Here is a 19,663-nt window from a genome sequence, read left to right on the forward strand (position 1 = left end):
TGAGTTAATAATAAAGGACTCACAGTCTACCAGCAGAGATGACATATGCCCTACTTTCCTATCCAAATTAATTACATATATAGTGTGATTGATACTTTATTAAAATGTATGCAGCAATAGGGGACTGGGGTAGGATTTCTGAGTTGGAACTCTTCCAGTTAACTTTCTCAGCCTCCAGGGTTTTAGAATAAAATATCCCAAAGCAACAACAGATCCTGGCCAGTTTTCTGTTTTCCCATTTCCTTCCCACCTCCACCTGATTTACCCACCTAGCTACTGATGTTGAGTGGAACAGCCACAGTGAGAGAGACCAGTTGGCTTTAATCAGAGTTCCAGTTTTCATTACCACATGCAGAAAGAGAAGGTAGAACCAGAATTCAGGCCTCTAAGACTCAGTAACCCAGCTCAGTAGATAAAAGTAAATTAGTAAATATAGCAACCAAATGAGTGTCTGGACAAACAGGCCAGCAACTCTCTTGAGGGGGAAGTTCTTGCTCCACCACTCCTGAGTGGGAAGGGGGGCTGGGCAGGTGTGTAAAAATGCAGGCATGGCATCTATAGAGTGCCAGCCCTGGGCATGGGGAAGGCAGCATGTGTCAAGGAGCTCTTCAGAGAAGAGGTAAAATGAGAGCAGAGTCTTGATGTATGAGAAGAAATATCATGCAGGAATTGGGCAAGAGAAGCTTCCTAGACAGAGAACAGTATATCTGATCAACTGTTGGGGATAAGAAATGAGGCTAGAGAGAAAGCCAGGGGCTCAGATAGTAGAAGGTGCTAGGGAACTACTGAACACTAGCAAGGGAGCAATAGAAGCAATTTTGTGTTATAGAAAGATAATTCTGACAGAAATGTGATGGGTAGATTGATGGGGACAGGTGTGGTGGAGAAGGAAGAAGCTATATCACCTATGTTGAAATCATCCAGGTAAGAAATGAGAAAGACTTGAAAAATAAATAGGCCATGTTTGCATGAAACAAAGAAAAGGGAATATATTTAAGACATGTTTTAGGATGTATTCCTTTTTTTAATCCTAAACTCACCAGTTAGGTAAATCACTGCCTAGGGAAGAAGCAGAGACAGACCAAAAGGGTTACTTTAATGGAGCACTCTCTACAAAGAAACACCAGGAATAGGGAATAAATGATCCGAGCAACATTAATCTCAGGCAACTTGCAGTTCTTTCCTTCCCTTGGGGTCACTGCTCAACTCTGTGGGCTGCCTTAGTCCATTCAGGAGCTGCTATAACAAAATATCTTAGACTGGGTAATTTATAAACAATATAAATGTATTGTTCACAGTTCTGGAGGCTGGAAAGTGCAAGATCAAGGTGCCAGCAGATTTAGCTTCTGGTGAGGGCTTGCTCTCTGCTTCAAAGATGGCAACTTCTTGCTGCATCCTCACAAGGCAGAAGGGGCAAACAGGTTCCCTGAAGCCTCTTTCATAAGGGTACTAATCCCATTCACCAGGATGGAGCCTCATGACCTAATCACCTCCCCAGAGCCCTACCTCTTAATACTGGTACCTTGGGGGTTAGGTTTCAATATATGAAATTAAGGGCTGGGCACAAACATTCAGACCACAGCAGAGGCTTATCTAGTGCTAAGGCACTCTGGGTTAAGATGCTCTAATGTTATTGTCCGAATTGATTTCCATTGAGAGAACATGTGGATTGAATGGAAAAGTCCTCATTCAGGTCCAGCAGGTGTTACTGCTACTCCTGTGATCCTTTGGGTTTCACAGAAATCAATCTAATCCTCCGGTCTGGACCACATTGGGCTGGAGGAAGCTCATTGCGGTTGTCCGAGGTCCCACTGCCTAAACACACCACATAATCATTTCCATTCTAGGGGACAAATGTCATTGAGGTTTTGCTGCTCCCTGGAACTTGGTCCAGAAGGTTAAGCCCAGGTCCCTTTCTCTGAGCCCTACCAACATTTTTGTTCTTTTTTCTCCTCACAACCAGGGGAATTATTTCCTAGACAGTGAGTAAGAAAGCCTCATCTTCCTCATCATATGTGCTCTCAAATCTTTGCCCTAAATCATAAATCCTTTCTAGTTCCCCAAGGAGCTAGATTTTGGAAACTCAAAAGAACATGCTTTCTCCTGCTTTCTGATATCACACCCTTTCTTAGCGTAATGAATGTTAAACGGCCCAGTAGTTCAAATATCTGATAAAGAATGGGGAGAAAGAAAATAAAAGGAAAAAGTTTTGGTTAATTTCAATTGTATAGCCTTTGCATAGAATACGAATTACACAGGGCTAGAAACACATATATCTCACATTGTATCCCTACTACTCAGTGAAGTGTCTGGCATCTAGTAGCTCTCAGTAAGTGTGTCAGTGAGTAAATGAATACAAAAAGACAAAATCCCTGCCCTCATGAAGCTGACTCCCATTATTACTCCCATTATTGAGGAAGGTAACAACAAAACAAGATTAGGGCAAACTGATAATGTAAAATAAACAAACAGGGTAGAGTGATATAGAGAATAATTGGATGATGGGGGAATGCAATGGGGGACAGAACTATTGATCTGATTGCCCTTTCCCTCAGAACAGCCCAACCCCCAAAAGTAAAAATTGAACTTTAAAAAAAAGTAGATAGAAACAGTATAAGTTTAAATGTAAAAAGTCGTATCAAGAAAGCAAACACAGAATTGCAGTTAATATTTACAAAATCATTATGTAGACACACTATTACATGTAGACAGTTGTAGTTAAAACACCTTGGGTATTTCATTTCTAAAGTGAAGCTCCACAGGCACATTCTGTTTAAGTTTCTTTTCATTCTCTCAAAAGTTATACGCAATAGAGTGTGTAAGTTGTTTTAATAATAGTTCAGTTCTTTACGTACATTGTAAAAATGTCAAGCATGTTGATTCTTCAAAAAGTTGCATTTCAGTTAGAAGAGAAAATGAAAATGTCCCATTTCTCCTGAGAAAAAGGATAACATTTTCTGATTGTTCAAACACTTTATGAAAGTATCATTTGACTCTATATTTTGACAGCTGCTTTGCATTTATTATTGGAGAGGCTCTTCATACGGCATCTTCCTTTCTTTTCCTTTTCTAGTCAAGAGGTGTTAATATTATTTTGGAATTATTCAAATTTAAGAGAGTGATAAAGGGTTGCTCTTCAGGGGTTCTTAATAAACAACCCCCTAACTTCTTACCCCTTTAAAAGGTTTTTTAGGGGAAAAAAAGAGAAAGAAAAATGGTTTTGGACTATGAGCTCCTCGTTTTGAGAATCAGTACCATTTAGCCTCGTAGCATACAAATTTCACATTTTGCCTGGCATGTAGTAGGTGCTCAGGAAGTGTTTGCTGAGTTGAACTGGTTTGGGAAAAGGCAAGGGATTACTATTCTTATTATTCAGATAGGGAAAGTGAGGCCCAAAGAACTGGAGGATGCATTTGTATTGTGCTTGGTACTTTACTGAACATTCTCACCCAAGTTAGCTCATTTAAAAGTTGGTCCTCGCCACCATTACATGTAAAGTAGGAAGAGAAGAGTAATGATGTGTTTGACATATAGTGAACTAGTCACTGCTACACTTCCCTCTGTACAGCAAGTCAGTCTCTGCAGCTAAAGGAAATCTAAAACCTAATGATTAAAAATCCAGGTTTTTGGACTTGGTGGAAGGAAGGTTATTCTTCCAAGGACAAAAACAAACAAACAAACAAACAAAAAACCCAGAAAATCTATAGGAACCTTTGGACTAAAAAAAAGTCCTATCATACATTAAAAAAAAAAGGCTCACATACACTATTGGTGGTAATGTAAGCTGGTCCTACTTTTATGGAGGAGAATTTATGAATATATACCAAAATTAAAATGAATGTAACTTTGACCTAGCTTTGATCAAGAAATTTAGGAATGTATTCACACTATAGACATACTAGCACAAGAAGCAAAGATATATGAAGAAAAGGACGTAATGAATATATAAATGTTCACTGTGACATTGTTGGTAATAAGAAAAGTTAAAACATTTTAGCGTGCAAAAAATTGCTGGCCACACAAATTATGGGTTATGTGGGTAGTGATATTTTATGGAGATATTTGAAATAAAAGATTAATCTATGTAGTGACATGAAAAGATGACCACAACATTAACATGTCAAAAACAAGCTGCTTAATAGTGTGTTTTCCTTTGAGTAAAATCACTTACCACAGTATTAGTGACTGCTACCTCTCGAAAGTGAGATGGGCTATCTCTTACTTTATTCTCTTCCATAGTACTTGATTTTTTAAAAAGAAAATAGATTAGTTTTAAAATTCAAAAATTAAGAAGAAGCTGTTTAGTTCTGGCCACACAAAAACTTTTTTGTTGTTGTTTTTTAAAATCAAGAGTAAGTGGAACCCAGGAAATGATTAGCAATTGTTCTCCTTCACCACAGTGCTTAGCACGGTGCTTGTGATATTGTTGGTGCTCAATAAATATTTTGAGGGAATGAGTGAGTAAGGTTGACTCAACTTGGGCACTCTAGTAAAGTGAGATGGAAGGACATAAGAACATTCAGATTTTCTAACCCTAAAATCCAAGCCAGTGAGTCAATGAAGACTTCATGATGACCCCGTTGCTATGGTTGATTGATGTTAAAGAAAGACTGGCTATTCATCAAAACATAATGTGAGGGTCCTATTTGCACTGGAAAAGGACTTGCTAAGCCCTGACCATGTTTTTTTGAACATTTCTTATGGCATTGACCTGATGGTTTAGAGGTCACACAAGCTTTATGAAGAGGGAATCTGAGAGAGTGGCCAACTGGTCCAGTCTATTCACACACTGAACCTCCTCAGCAACATTCCCCACGTAAGGAATTCAGATTGACTGAAATCTGCTGGGACAGTGCTTCCATTTTCTCCTGGGAAATCCTTTTCTTATCAGTTTTAACTACCAGAAAGTTCCTTATGGCATTGAACTAGAATCTGCCTTTTTATAAACTGTACCCATAGACAATGAATCTAAGCAGTTCCGCATAGTGGTTTAGAGAACAGGTTCTGGAATCATAGATCTGCCTTGAACCCTAGCTTCTACACATAGGTGCTTTGTGACCCTTAGGCAAAGATTACTAACTCTTTAAACCTAAGTTTTTTCTTTTAGAAATGGGGATCATTACAGTTCCTATTTCATGGAATGGTTTTAAGAAGATCATAAATAAATATATGCAAACTGCTCATCACCATGTCTGACACAAAATGCTCAATAAATAATATCATTACACTTGTTTAGGCCTTTTTCACTAGGTATTTGACAGAAACAGGGAGGCAAGTAGTACAAAACAGCAGTTAAAGGATGAGGTGTCTCTGTCGGTGGGCTGTGTGCCTGAGTACTTTGATTTCAGGTGACTCAAGCACCTTCTTTGTTTTGCTCACTAGAAACAAATTAGAAAACTCTCCAAGCAGGGGGAGAGACATTTCATAGTATTAATCTGACAAAAACAAAAAGTTTGTACTTTCACAATTATAGACACTAACTTACAGAATACCTCATTCACCTTTGTGGGGGGTGCAAGGAAATAGGTCCCTCTGGGGCTTCTCTCAAAACTTGTCTCCCTGGAGCTTCCTAACATTCAAATGGCTGTCAGGCAAAACACAAGTCTTCTCTAGCCATCCTGAAACATTTCTCAAGGCTAATGACTACCTATCAGTCTGGAGTTGACTTTATATTATTACTCAAGACATAAATCATAAATCCTAAATGTATTCAGGAATGTATAGTTGATCACAATGTCTATATATCTTTACCATATAAATCTGTATTATACACCATATGAAATTCGGTAGACTAGGAGACTTAGGATCTCAGTTTACTCATCCATAAAATGGTTACAATGAATGGTTCTTAGACCATGTTTTAAGGACTTCTAGGACTGCACAGCAGTGCTGGGGGCTGCTTGACTTGGGCTGTAGGCTTCCATCTTGTTTCGAGTAGAGCAGCAATGTTTTAACAGATAACTCTCTTCTCATCAGCTCCCCTCAAACCATCCCTCTTGGAAGGGCAACCTAAGCAGGACAAACCATGCCTTTCACTTTAGAAAAACACGAGCTGCTGAAAGAAATCTGTTGAAACAATATCACAAACAGCGCGCCTACTTGGCGAAGGCTTGGGTGCAGAGAAGGGGGAAGAGTTTATAGGAGAAGAATAGTGGGGTTATAGAGGGGCCATGTTCGACTGAAGAGGTGCCTTCTGAATCTCTGTGGAATGCACAGCTGTGGAGCCAGCTGTATCAACACAATCACAGTGTCCTGTGTGATGGGCTGTGACCTCCCTCTGTGGGGACAGCAGGGTGTGGGGGAAGGGGGATTGGACATGGAATCAGAAGACTTAGGAGTGAGTCTCGGTGCTGGGACAGGGAGCCTCCTCTCTCTGAACTGCTATTTCCCTACTGAAAACCAAGAATAAACATACCCACCAGATCAGCTTCACAGGCATGTTGCATGGTTGAAAGAAAATGAGGTCTGCAAAGCATTTTGTAAATTAGAAAGCTCAACAAAGATATAAGCTGTATTCATTAGCCCAGGAGATGTCTAAATGTGACCCTTAAATTCCAAAAAGTTTGCTAAGATCACTGTCCTAATATGTGAATATAAAAAGTTAGTGAATTATCAAATAAATGAGGCGTTTCCTTATGTTCATATACTTTTTCTATATGTCAATTATAAAAACCATTGTATCTGAGACCCTATGAAGAACTACATATGAAATTACAAAAACAGATCTAATTATATCTGAAAAAGTATATATATTATAAAGTCTAATTATATGTGATTTCAAAAAATATGACTAGATTATTCTTAAGGAACTACTGTAGTGGCAATTGATTTTTTAAATGCATACAGAAATATCAAAAGTTTTACAAAAATACCCAAAGTCCAGATCTCCATTTCACACTTCAACAAGTAGTGCATGCTTTACTCCTATTTTAGACTGTTGCATCTCAGAATTGAATGTTATGTGTCTCTGCTCACGTCATCCTTGTAGCTCCACTTCCTAAGGAAAACCATCAACTTCTCTGGTTGGGGAGTTCTCTAGAGAAATCCGCTTCATTCTCCTCTGAGCGAGACAGATTCAGGACACTCATCACAGGATGGATCCAGGATGTAGTCTGTGTTACATGACTTGAGAAGAACAAGAATGCAATTAGAATCTGAAAGACTGTCTTTCTACTCATCCATGCAAGTATTGATCCTGGTGACATGGCTTCTACCCCAGTAAAGTCCCTGTGAGAGGAAGCAGTTAGAACTAGATCCAATAGTTTTGATAAGTTCTAGACACATTTTAAGTTTCAACGAAAACCATTTCTTTCTTTTTTCTTTGGTTAAAAAGGAATGCAGGTGAATGCAGCATCTCTAACTCCTTTCCTTTCAGTATCTGACATTCAGTCAGTCAGCAAGTCCAATGACTGCCTTCCTGTAACATCTCTGGAATCTGTTTCTTGCTCTCCTTTTTCAATGAAATAGTCTGGGTCACTGAAATGGTTTGCCTCCCTGACTCGGCTCTAGTTCTAATTCATTCTCTACTCCAGCCAAATAACTTTCTAAATGACAAATCATACGCTGTTACTCACTTGGTAAACATTCAATGAAATACTTTGTTTTTTTAGCTTCCTCAACAATATCTTTTTTTTTTTTTTTTTTTTTTTTTTTTTTTTTTTTTTTGAGACAGAGTCCTGCTCTGTCACCTAGGCTGGAGTGGAGCCACACAATCTCAGCTCACTGTAACTTCTGTCCCCTGGGATTCAAGGAATTCTCATACCTCAGCCTCCCAAGTAGCCAGGACTAAAGGTGCATGCCACCACAGCTGGCTAATTTTTGTATTATTGGTAGAGACAGGGTTTCACCATATTGGCCAGGCTGGTCTGGAACTCTTGGGCTTAAGTGATCCACCCACCTTGGCCTCCCAAAGTGTTGGGATTACAGGCATGAGCCACTGCACCCCACCAATAATATCTTCTTCTTTCCCATAATCCTTTCTCATGAGAAATTAACTTTATTAATTCTAAAAAACCAAATATCCCTTAAGAATCCGCCAATCTGTGCCCATGGTCTTATCTCTTATTACATTAACTTATAAATGCTTGTTTATTTTTAGGCCTTCCTACTACATATAAAGCTCCTTAATGGCAGGAGCTATGTTTCTTATCTCTGAATTTGTGGGGCCTAACATGATCTCAGAACAAATGACCAGCATCCTGAAAAGTGTTTCAGGGAAATAACACAAGCAGAGATGAGAAAGGAAGTACAAAAGATATTGGGTATGTCTAGGAAGTGGTGACACATCACAAAATCATGCTCTTAACCTGGTGGATGGTATTTCTTACACTTAGTGTCCTACTCCCAGCCTTTGGCTGGATGACTTTCCTAAATCCATCACCATCTTCCCAACTCCGAGTGCACGAATTAGGACGAGGATTTGATTCTTCTCCTTGGACACTGTTTCTAGCCCTGGTTTACCTCACTGCCTTCATCCATCCTAGATCAGTTTCCCTAGCCTTCGTCCTTCCCAAACTCAACCTGAGAAGCAGCACCGTGTCTTAGATCAAGTGCATCTGAAGGCCAGTACTTATAAAGGTTACTTAAGATTGTGGATCTGAAAGTGCCTCCTAAATTATAAAGTAACATTTTCCAAAGTTATGTTCCCAAGAGTTTTAAATAAATGTTATGTGAAGAATAGCATGGCACAGTGGCTCATGCCTGTAATCCCAGTTACTGACTTGGGAGGCTAATATGGGAGGACGGCTGGAACTCAGAAGTTTGAGGCTGCAGTGAGCTATGATCCACTACATTCCATCCTGGGTGACAAAACAAGACCCTGTCTCAATCAATCAATCAATCAACCAATTAATCAATGTTATGTTAAGAATATAATTCTACAGTCAAATAAGTTTGACATAATGGAATAGGTTTCTTTACTATAGGATTTCCCAGAGACTTTAATATGCTAATGTGCTATATGCTAATGTGCTCTGTGAGTCTCCAAGACTATGTAATATTACTCAAAGTAACATATCTCTGTTAACAAACACAGGGCTAGTGTTCCATAGAACACAATTTGGGAACTATCACAAAAATGCATTCACTTTATTGGCCACTGATTACAATACTGAAAATGTTAGGTAGTACAAATGGTAAGTTCCACTGTTATTATTGGTTTGGTTTGTTTCCAATCCTATACTACACATTTTGTTCATGTCCCCACTACACAAATTGTTCAGTTCCTCTGTTTAAATATTAAAAATGTATCTTTTCATGGAAGAAGATTACTAGCAGTTTTATGATGGCATAAAAAGGGTTTCAGTTCTTTAAGAATCAAGGTGAAAGTGACAAGGCCCAGGCATCTTCATCGTTTCAAAAATTCAGAGTGTGGTTTAGTGTACAAGGAATCATTATTCTCTTGACAATAATCCACATTACTAATATCCCTTTAAAATGGTTTAATGGAATTTCTTATTATAAGGGCCAAATTTACTAAAGCATTTGATTCGGCACAGGTTAACTTCATTTCAAGGCCTTTATAAAGCTGGAAAGCTGCCTAACTTGAAAGTGGTTTAAAGAAATACTAATGAGTGTAACATGAGAGGGCTGGAATGCCACTGCAAGGTGAAATGAGGACACATCGCCTTGTTCAAAGTACATGTTTAAAACTAAAAGGGAAAAGCTTGATGAGACAGCTTTGCTTATTTTAAAATATTGGTATATATTTTAATACTTTGTTTATCAGCACATATTACTCCAAAGAAGAGACGATAATTTAAATCACTTAAATTTCTTCCTCTCCTTTGAAGTTCCATAATTGGAGGAGATGGGAAGGAAGAAAAACAGGAGCAATTACCCGAGGGTAAGTTCAGGTAGTATGCTTTGCTATTTGACTTTTTATAAATAACATTCTCATGCCTGAAATGTTACAACTGTCCATATATGAACATTCCATTAAATTGCTAATTTAAAATAATCAAAAGGAAAATGTCTAAGAAAAAAAACGTAGTTACAGACTCTGAATGGTGAATATCAGAAAGTTCTACCAGATGGTCATCCTTGCCAGTAACCTTCATTAAGCACTTTTTAATCAACAAATCAACATCTGCTCTTACTCCAAATACAAAAGTAATATAAAATTTGATTAACTTTATAACTTGATTAATCTTGTATTTACAGTATTTTTTGTATATGTGTAAAAACACACATGCACACACCTAAGCATCAAATATGCAATTACAACAGCTACTCACTAGAAGAAATAAAACTAAAGCAACAGAGAGATGTGTTCTGTGCTTCAAGCACACATTTCAGACCTGGGTCTTTGTTAAAAATGTCCAGAACCAATGGGACACAGTGCTTCTGAAACTCAGGTAATGCATGTGAAGTGCCTGGCAGACAGGAGACATTCAATAAATAATTATAGCTAGTTTTATTGTTAATTAGGGATTTCTGATTATTGTAAGAAAAACTTGGAATTCTTCCTATGATGCTGGAAGGGGGCCATTTGTGTGTATACCATTCAATTTTCTGTCCTAGTGAGCACTGTGGCTAAAGAGCTTTGACATAATCGGTATGATGAGATAATCCCAGATTTACTGGCTTGGAGAACATTCTAGTATTAAAAACATTTCCTCTGTGATTTGTGTGCTCGGTAATTCAGCTGATAAGAGAGAGAATAAATCAGCCCTGTTGACTCTGTTTAATTAATAAAGACCCCATGGTTCATAAAGGGAGATGTTGCTACTTAGTATAAAAAATTTAGAGGTTTGGAAAATAAATGAAGCTTACTATGGAACATGAAAATTTTCCATTTGAACATACAGTACCTCTGGCAAATTCTCCTAAAGAGACAGTGCATCTGACCTGATTTGGAGAGCAGTCAACAGCACTTCAGATATATTTGAAAATCTCAAAAGCATAATAATACTATTTGCCTCTGAATGGTTGCCAAATCCATTGTTGGAAAACAATAATATTCGATTTGGGAAGATAACAGCATTGTGTGTTTTAAAAAATAATATTAGTAAACTGAAAGACACATTTTAGAGCTTATTAAAAAACCTAAGAGAACATGCTTTATTTTATTGGCATAGAAATGTAAGTGAATTATTTAAATCCCATTATAATTACCCTCCTTATGTTTCTTACCTCCTAAAGGAGCAAAATGTTTTCTTTCAAAATAAAAATTAGGACAACCTGTTAAACAGAAAGGGTTTAAAGACAAAAAGGACACTTGTTCTGTAGAAATTCATTCTTACAACCGTCTGTGATGATGAAAGACATTCTTTTGTTAATCTTCCATCATAGATGGCACTATTTATACATCATTGTGAATTTGCATATACTATTTTATCATGTTTAAGATAAAGCTGTGGAATAAAGAGCCAAAAGTAATTAACTTCCAGTGTCATTTTTGGGGGGAGAGGTGATAATTATATGTATATAGTATTTATATAAACCAGAAAACAAAGACAAATAAGTAACTATATGTTAATATAATTTGTTTCAGGCACCAGTAACTTTGAATCGCTGGAAAATTTTACAACTGGGCATAAACTGCAAGTGGTAATGACATTAAAAGATTTATACTTAAAAACTAATCCCAATTGAAAACAAATGAGAAGGTAGGAACACAAGGTGAGCCTTGTCAATAAGATTATTAAAAAGCAACCAAACCATGATAAAGCAGCATATAATCTTATATAAATACTGGTTATGAGAATAATTACAAATTAGTAATGGGAAGTATTTATTCTAAAATACGTTTAAGAGAAAATTGCAGGCATTTTGTTCCCACTGGTATATAAGGAGTATCCTCTTACATAATTTTGGAAATATGCCACTAAAATCAAAATAAATATTTCTCATTAGTGAACTTTGTAAATATCACAGAACACTTTGAGCATTTTTTAATTAGGCATTTGGAAATCCAATGAGGCTCTGATCAAATATTAGCAGGATCTCATCCAAATCTTTACAGTCGAGAGGACAAATTTTATTTTTATTATATATTTATGGTAATTTCTATTAAAAATCATTTATCTTTTAAAATCTTAAATTCCAATTAATTAAAAAATATTTAGGTCTGAGATATCAAATTATATTATAAGAATCTAAAGCTACTGTAATATATTACTTATGTATAACATTGGAAAAAATTGTTGTCACTAGACTTGTAAAAGATAAACATTGAAAAGAAAATTCCTGAGGAAAAAGTATGGAAAATATTAATTACATTTTTTCAAAGAATATCCACAGGCTGGATTTCTGTAGAGGGCTAAAACATGCCAGGTATAAAGCCAACATAATTAATTTTTCAAAGAAGGAAACAACTCTGTAGTGACAGAGTACAGCCCTGAGTAACTCTTAAAAATTGATGCTGTTTTTTATCATAATGGGACAAACAAAACAGAAAAAAACAAAGAACATGTCCTACTGACACTGATATCTATACACTGAATTATTAGATACTAACAAACAATTATATAGGATTGTATAGTTGGTAAATTTGTACTTTCTCATATACCTGTTTACAGTATCCACCAAAAATTTATGTTCTCCATTCCATGCCACAGAGTTGCTGCCAGGTGGCAGCTGCCTAGGCAGAGACCACATTTCCCAGCTCTCCTCACATCTTTATGTGAGCATGTGATTAGTTCCTGTCAATAGAAGGTAACAGAATTGTTTATCTTTTGTGGGTCAGGGGTTTTTAAGAAGCTGGAATGCCTTCTCTACTCTCACTCATCATCCACTAACCGAATGTAGAGGACTCTGAGGTCACTGGGGAGGGCAGAGACATGAAATGGGAGGAGCCTAGGTCTCAACATCACCACCTGAAGAAAAGCTACACCCATCAAGCAAGAATGCCTGCATTGATTTGTGAGTATTAAGCCACTGAAAGCAGATGATTTGTTATTGCAGTTAGCATCACTCTAGATCACTGTCAAGCAAGATGAGAATATTTCAAGAGGCAGCTATGACTATTACTTTCTCAACAAATATATGTACAACTTCTATACACTAAAAGCCTATCTTTCTAAAATACAGAAAATAAGTAATAACTATATATTTTCATGCTACTTTAAATATCAATAGTCAAGACTGTCAGAATATAGATTAATGAATACTAAATTTAATTGGAAACAAGTTCATAAGACCACTGTCAACGTTTCCATATTAAATTCCCACTGTGAGAAGTACACGAAATGCAGAAGCTACTTTAATTTTTAGTGTTCTTATTAAAATAGAATTATATTACAAGCCATACAGGCGTTCACTTAATTTAATCAACAAAGAAAGTTTAATAAACATCTGACTAAACATTTTTCTTAATTAACAAATTTAAAACCTTAAGAAAACTAAAATTTAAAACATATTTCAACTAATTTATATTGATTCTAATATTACGTTTATCTATCAAAGTTAAAATGATTACACCTCAAATTTTAAATATAAGCAAATGTATCATACTACAGAATGATTTCTAAAAATCACAAGAGTTGGAAGCGACTTTGAGAGGCTTCTTATGAGACCATCTCTAATGTCTTGAGGTATTTCGTCAGTATTACTGACTCCATCATGTATAAATGCTAAAGCCACTTCAGAGTGAGTGTTACAAAGAAAAGCCTTCCATTATGATGAAAATTATAGGATAAAAATATGCCATCAACCTCTGTAGTTTTCTCATGAACTTTTAAATACTGATTGTTTCTAATAGTGCCACCTTAGACTTGTGACTAAATGGAATTAACTGTCTTTTAGGACCTTAGCATATATTAAAGGCAAGAAAGAATTACATTCTTATTTTGTATATGAGGAATCTGATACTAAGAAAGGTGAAATAACTTATTCCAGGTCATAAAACTAGTGCATGTTAGAGCTGGGATCTAGATCCAAATCTGACTTCTGAGAATTTAACCATTATATTAACCTCCTCGCTGAGGTTCTGTTTTCTGGGTTGGTGTCAGTAACAATATATAGGGAGGCTCCGGAATGGATTAAGTGACCATCTGAAAGGGGTTCTTCAGCTTTACAAGGTAAAATTAATTAAAGATGTATTGACTAGTTCATTGATTATAAATGAAATGTCTAAAGGTATACACACACACACACACACACACACACACATATTTTAAAGTACTTGCCACATGATATGGTTTGGCTCTGTGTACCCACCCAAATCTCATCTTGAATTGTAATCTCCATGTGTCAAGGGAGGGACCTGTAATCCCCATGTATCAAGGGAGGGCGGTGATTGGATGATGGGGACAGTTTCTTTCACACTGTTCTCGTGATACTGAGTTCTTACAAGATCAGATGGTTTAATAAGCGTCTGGCATTTCCTCTGGTTGCACTTCTCACTCCTGCTGCCTTGTGAAGAAGATGCCTGCTTCCCCTTCTGCCATGACTGTAAGTTTCAGGAGGCCTCCCCAGCCATGTGGAACTGTGAGTCAATTAAAGCTCCTTTGTTTATACATTACCCAGTCTCAGGTGATATCTTTAGAGCAGTGTGAAAACAAACTAATATACCATGAAATGCATAAGAATTGTTATCTGAATGACCATGAATTAAAAGTACTTGTAAGAAGCCTGAGTCAGAGGCTTTGTGCCAGCAGTCATATTTTTTACATCGTGTAGCAACAAATTCTTCATATATCTATTTTCGTCTAATAGGTTGTTAGTTTCTGGAGGGTAGGGAAGGGTCCTACTCATTTTTATAGCCCCAGTGTCAGGCTCACAGAAAGGGAGGTCCATAAATGTTTGATGCATGGATACATTCCACGGATGTACCACTACTGTTATATCACTGGGTAAAAAATACTCAAAAGTGGTAGACAAGCTTACTTATAATGGGGGATCAGATAAAACAATCTTCAGATGTGGTAATCCAGTGTACTGTCATAAATTATTAAGAAATATGCATAAATAAATTGATCATTATTAAAATAAGATTTAAATAGCTCCAAAGTCACCAAATAACCAGCACTACTAGTCCTTCTCACCAATATTCTCATATCCAAGTAACTTCCAAAGGTCTACTCATACATTTGGTTGTAAGTAACAGTTGAATCACTGTGATAATTCAAACCATTTTGACTAGTTTATTTTCTACATAGCTGGAATTATATGTCAATCTACTCAAATCCCAGGTTTTGTGAAAATTATTTACATCAAACAAATACCATTTTTAGCTAAGCAAACCTTGTTTTAACTATTAGAGTATAAAACTTTACTAAAGACAAATAAATATGATGGTAAGTGGCCTGGCTAACAGCTCACCCTTCCCTTCGGTCCCTAAACTGTAGGAGTGATTTAACAGATTGGAATTTTTAGTCTTTGAAATGATGAGAATGCAGCCAAAGCCATGTTTCTAGGCACCAGATACCCAATAGAGGGATGGAGATTTTCACACCTGCTTAATACCAATGCTAAGTAACAAAGTGCAGGTGTGATCAAAGAAGACCTCTGGCCCTCTTAATATTGAGATCATTCATTTGATAGAGATGTTCAGGTATGTGGCAGCTGGGTAAGACTTTACATCAGGTGAGCATTTTGTACTTTACAACATTCTTTGATACCAATTTCCCAATTTGCTTTTCATATAAATCTCACAGACCTTATTTTTCTCTTCAGTTTTTACAACTGATGAAACTGAGGCTCAGAGTATCAAAGCCCGGTCCGAGGTCACACAGTAGTGTGACCACTACCCTCCCCCATCTACTTCTAACTCCCTGTAATCATTTTCTACTGCAGTAACCAATTTCCACAAATTTAATGGCCTAAAACGACATAAATTTACTATCTTCTAGTTGCATAATTCAGAAGTCCCACACAGGTCTTATTGTTCTGGAGGCTCTAGGGGAGAATTGGTTTCTTTACTGTTCCAGGCCACTCACATTCCTTGGCTTATGGCTCCCAACTTCAAAGCCAGCAACATAATATATCCTGAATTCTGCTTCCACTGTCATATCTCTTTCTGACTCTTTTCTTCTGCCTCCCTCTTCCACTGTTAAGGAGTCATGTGATTGGACCCATTTGGATAATCCAGAATTAGCTCCCTGTTTTAAGGTTAGTTGATTAGCAACCTTAATTCTACCTGCAACTTTAATGCTCCTTTACCATGTGACCTAGTATATTCACACTTACAGGTGCTGGGGAATAGGATGCGAACATTTTTGAGGGCCATTATTCTGCCTATCCTATTCTTCCCTTAAGCTGCTTCTTCCCCTAAGACTAGGGCCTAATGGAAAATGCACTGATTGGGATCAACTTTTGCAATTTGCCTAAAACTTGCTAAACGTTTAGCATGAAAAGTTTTATATATATATATATATGTATGACACTATAATGAATATAATCTACTGAATGAAGAAAAAAGTTGCTAGGGACCTTATGAAAAGTAATTTTTGGGAGAAGCAACTATATGGACTGAACTACGTCCCTCCTAAATTCATATGTTGAATCTCCAATCCCCAGCGTGGCTGTATTTGGAGACTGGATCTCTATGGAGATAATTAGGGTTAGATGAGGTTGTAGGGTTGGCAGGACACTGGTCTGATGGAACTGGTGTCCTTGTAAGAAGAGACACCAGAGATATCTCTCTCTGTGTGTACAAAGAGAAGAGGCCAGGTGAGGACACAGCCAGAGGTAGGCATCTAGAAGCCAGGAAGTGAATCTCACCAGAAACTAACCCTGATGGCACCTTGATTTTGGGACTTCTGTGAGAAAATAAATTTCTGTTGTTTAAGTCATGTCTGTGGTGGTTTGTTATGGCAGCCCTAACAGACTAATATAGCAACCAAATTTGGAAGGGTAAGAGTTTGACAAAAAGTATTTGTTAGTAAATCTAAATAAAGGGTCCTGGCAGTAAAGAAAATTACACACCTTCCAAATAAAAGAATTAACCCTCAGAAAGGTTACGAGCTTCCAAAGTACTTTATGAAACCCCAAATAATTTATTTTAATATCTCGATGAAATGTGAAAAAAAACATGCTTCATGCCTATGTTATACCTGTCATTGGTTAAAGGAGGGGGAAAAAGGGCTTTGATGCTGAATATTTAGGTCTAGATGTTCCTTTTATTTTAGTGGGCTTTGCCATTCTGAATAATGCAAGCCAGCTGCCTGGTCTTTCATTTCATGATGATTTCTCACACAGTACTTCATATTCCTACATGTCTTTGTAGGTATTTACAGAAAATCCTGAGCAAGCTGTCTCAGGCTCATGATCACTGCAATGTCTCTGCTTCTGTCACAGGGCTTTTGACTGGCCAGAGAGTAGCACAGGTGTAGGTTTTGGCTACTGGTTTCCATCTGCAGTTGTGCAAATATTGTCATTTTAAACTCCTCCATTGGCAAGTAGCAATAGTATAAAATAAGGAAGGGGACATGGAACTAACAGCTGATAAGCACCCATTATGTGCAAGGTATTTTGCTAGGTGCTTTTTACCCCACATTTCACTCAATTCTCAAAACAATCTGGGGAGACAGATAGAAATTATTATCTTTGTTTTTGTATGAGAATAGAGGGTAGAGAGTATTGAAATAACACCACCAAGGTCACACTCAAAAGTGGTTGCATAAACATTAGAAGTTACCTCTGTCTGATTACTAAAGTGCTTATTTTTTCCCCCATCAATTGCTTCCGCAGACTGCCAACAACAGTATTCATTCGATAAATATTTATCATCCCTACAGATACCAGGCCCTGTGCTAGGTAATGAATATTCTCAACCAGTTGTCACATGGATGGTTACAGCTTTAAAGTGCAGTCTAATAATTTCAACACCTTACAACTCATTCATAGCTAAGAAGTGTTTGGTGGCAAAATATTTAAAAAGGTCCATATTTCATCTTTTAAGTCCTTTGTTGGTTTCTTCATTGTAGCTTCATTAAGAATAAAATGCCCAGAATTCTTACACATGTAAAAGAGAGTGAGGAGCTTACACATATTCTCCTTATCTAGTCTGAAGTCAGTTGCATAGAAATTGCCCTGACACCTCATGCAGTGAGCCTTAGATCTTACTAATTTGTCAGTAGACATTTCCTCATTCACAGAAAATGAATCAAAGCCCCCAAATTAATGAGATCTTCAGAAGAAGGGTGTTAGGCAGTGTCCACTAAAAGCAAAAATAAGCCAGGTGTTTGCTCATGCCTGTAATCCCAGCACTTTGGGAGGCTGAGGTGGGTGGATCACCTGAGGTCAGGAGTTCAAGACCAGCCTGGCCAACATGGTGAAACCCTGTCTCTATTAAAAATATAAAAATTAGCCAGATGTGATGGTAGGTGCCTATAATCCCAGCTACTTGGGAAGCTGAGGTAGGAGAATCACCTGAGCCCAGGAGGCGGAGGTTGCCGCTGAGCCATTGCACTCCAGGCTGGGTGATAGAGCAGGACTTCGTCTCAAAAAAAAAAAAAAAAAAAAAAAAAAAAAAGCTAAAATAATTGTAAAGCATTTAGAAAAAGCTAACAGTAGTACTTTTAAAATTTCTAATTCAGAAACCATTCCTTCCTCTTCATCCTCTCCTTTCCAACCTCCCTAATTTCTAATTGCATTAGATTTACCAAAGCTAGGCTTTACTTTGCAAATAAAGTTAGGGCCTAAGAAATGATAATCTAAAATTCTTCTCTTTTGTGTTTTCCTTTGTTTATAAATGAGATGACACAATGTAACTGAAGCTTTTAACTAATACGATAGGCAGACAATACAATTTATTCACTTATAGATTATGAGCCATTCTTCCCTACTTGCAAACAAACTAACTGGCTATTTTAACCCAGGTACAGACATCACTTTAGGGCATTAATGAATTTTGACTGGAGAGAAATGAGAGAAACCATGCGTACTGGAATTTAGTTATGCTGTAGAGTCATAAAAACAAAGCTCTCACATACTGAACATCTCGTAAGAAATTTGGGGTAGGGGTGTTCTCATTGTTTATTTTGTTATTCCAACCTAATAGTTGCATCATTACTGTTCATCATGGCAGAGTTCCTGTCATGTGCTAGCAATACACTCTAGAAGAAAAAGATTGCAAAGATGTGGCATGTGTCCTCCACACCACCTCTCCCTCTAAACCCATGGCAGACATCTCCAGCTGATCAAGGCATACATCACTGAAGCTGAATATGTCCTCAGAATTCTTCTCAAAATAATACTTGAGACAGCTATTATCAACAGAGATGGCATGAGTTAAAATCTATTTCCCTTCCCTGTTCTAGACAGAAACTTTTGTTTTATTCAAACACATAGACTTTCTAGGTTCTACTGATATACATTTGTAATGTTTTAGGTATAATACTGCCTAGGTGACAAAGAATGGAATTTATAATATGAGGAACAATATCTCAGATTTTAGGATCTGATATAAAGGCATATCAACTCAAATGAATGCATGGAGAATTATAAGCCAAATTTAAGTAACTTAAAAGCAAATGATTATATGTATTTGAAAACTCACCAACAGTATAATTCAGGGGTCCCCAACCCCTGGGCCATGGATAATTCAGGGGTCCCTAATCCCCGGGCCATGGACTTGTAGTGTTCCATGGCCTGTTAGGAGCTCAGCTGCACAGCAGGAGGTGAGCTGCGGGCAAGCAAGTACTACTGCCTGAGCTCTGCCTCTTGTCAGATCAGTGGTGGCATTAGGAGCGCAAACCCCATTGTGAACTGCACATGC

General features: G+C 37.3%; 1 protein-coding gene across 1 annotated transcript in view; it reads right to left on the reverse strand.

The window, feature by feature from the left end:
- Nucleotides 1-349: 349 nt before the first annotated feature.
- The window catches only part of STXBP4 (syntaxin binding protein 4), a 197,943-nt gene continuing 178,629 nt past the window's right edge, over nucleotides 350-19,663 (reverse strand). Inside the window, exon 18 of the mRNA XM_008011417.3 lies at nucleotides 350-7,125. Within this exon, the coding sequence (XP_008009608.1) occupies nucleotides 7,011-7,125 (115 nt within the window). The 3' untranslated portion in view covers nucleotides 350-7,010. The remainder of the gene's footprint in view (nucleotides 7,126-19,663) is intronic.

The sequence above is a fragment of the Chlorocebus sabaeus genome, chromosome 16 (genome assembly GCF_047675955.1).
Source record: "Chlorocebus sabaeus isolate Y175 chromosome 16, mChlSab1.0.hap1, whole genome shotgun sequence".
NCBI classification, from domain to species: domain Eukaryota; kingdom Metazoa; phylum Chordata; class Mammalia; order Primates; family Cercopithecidae; genus Chlorocebus; species Chlorocebus sabaeus.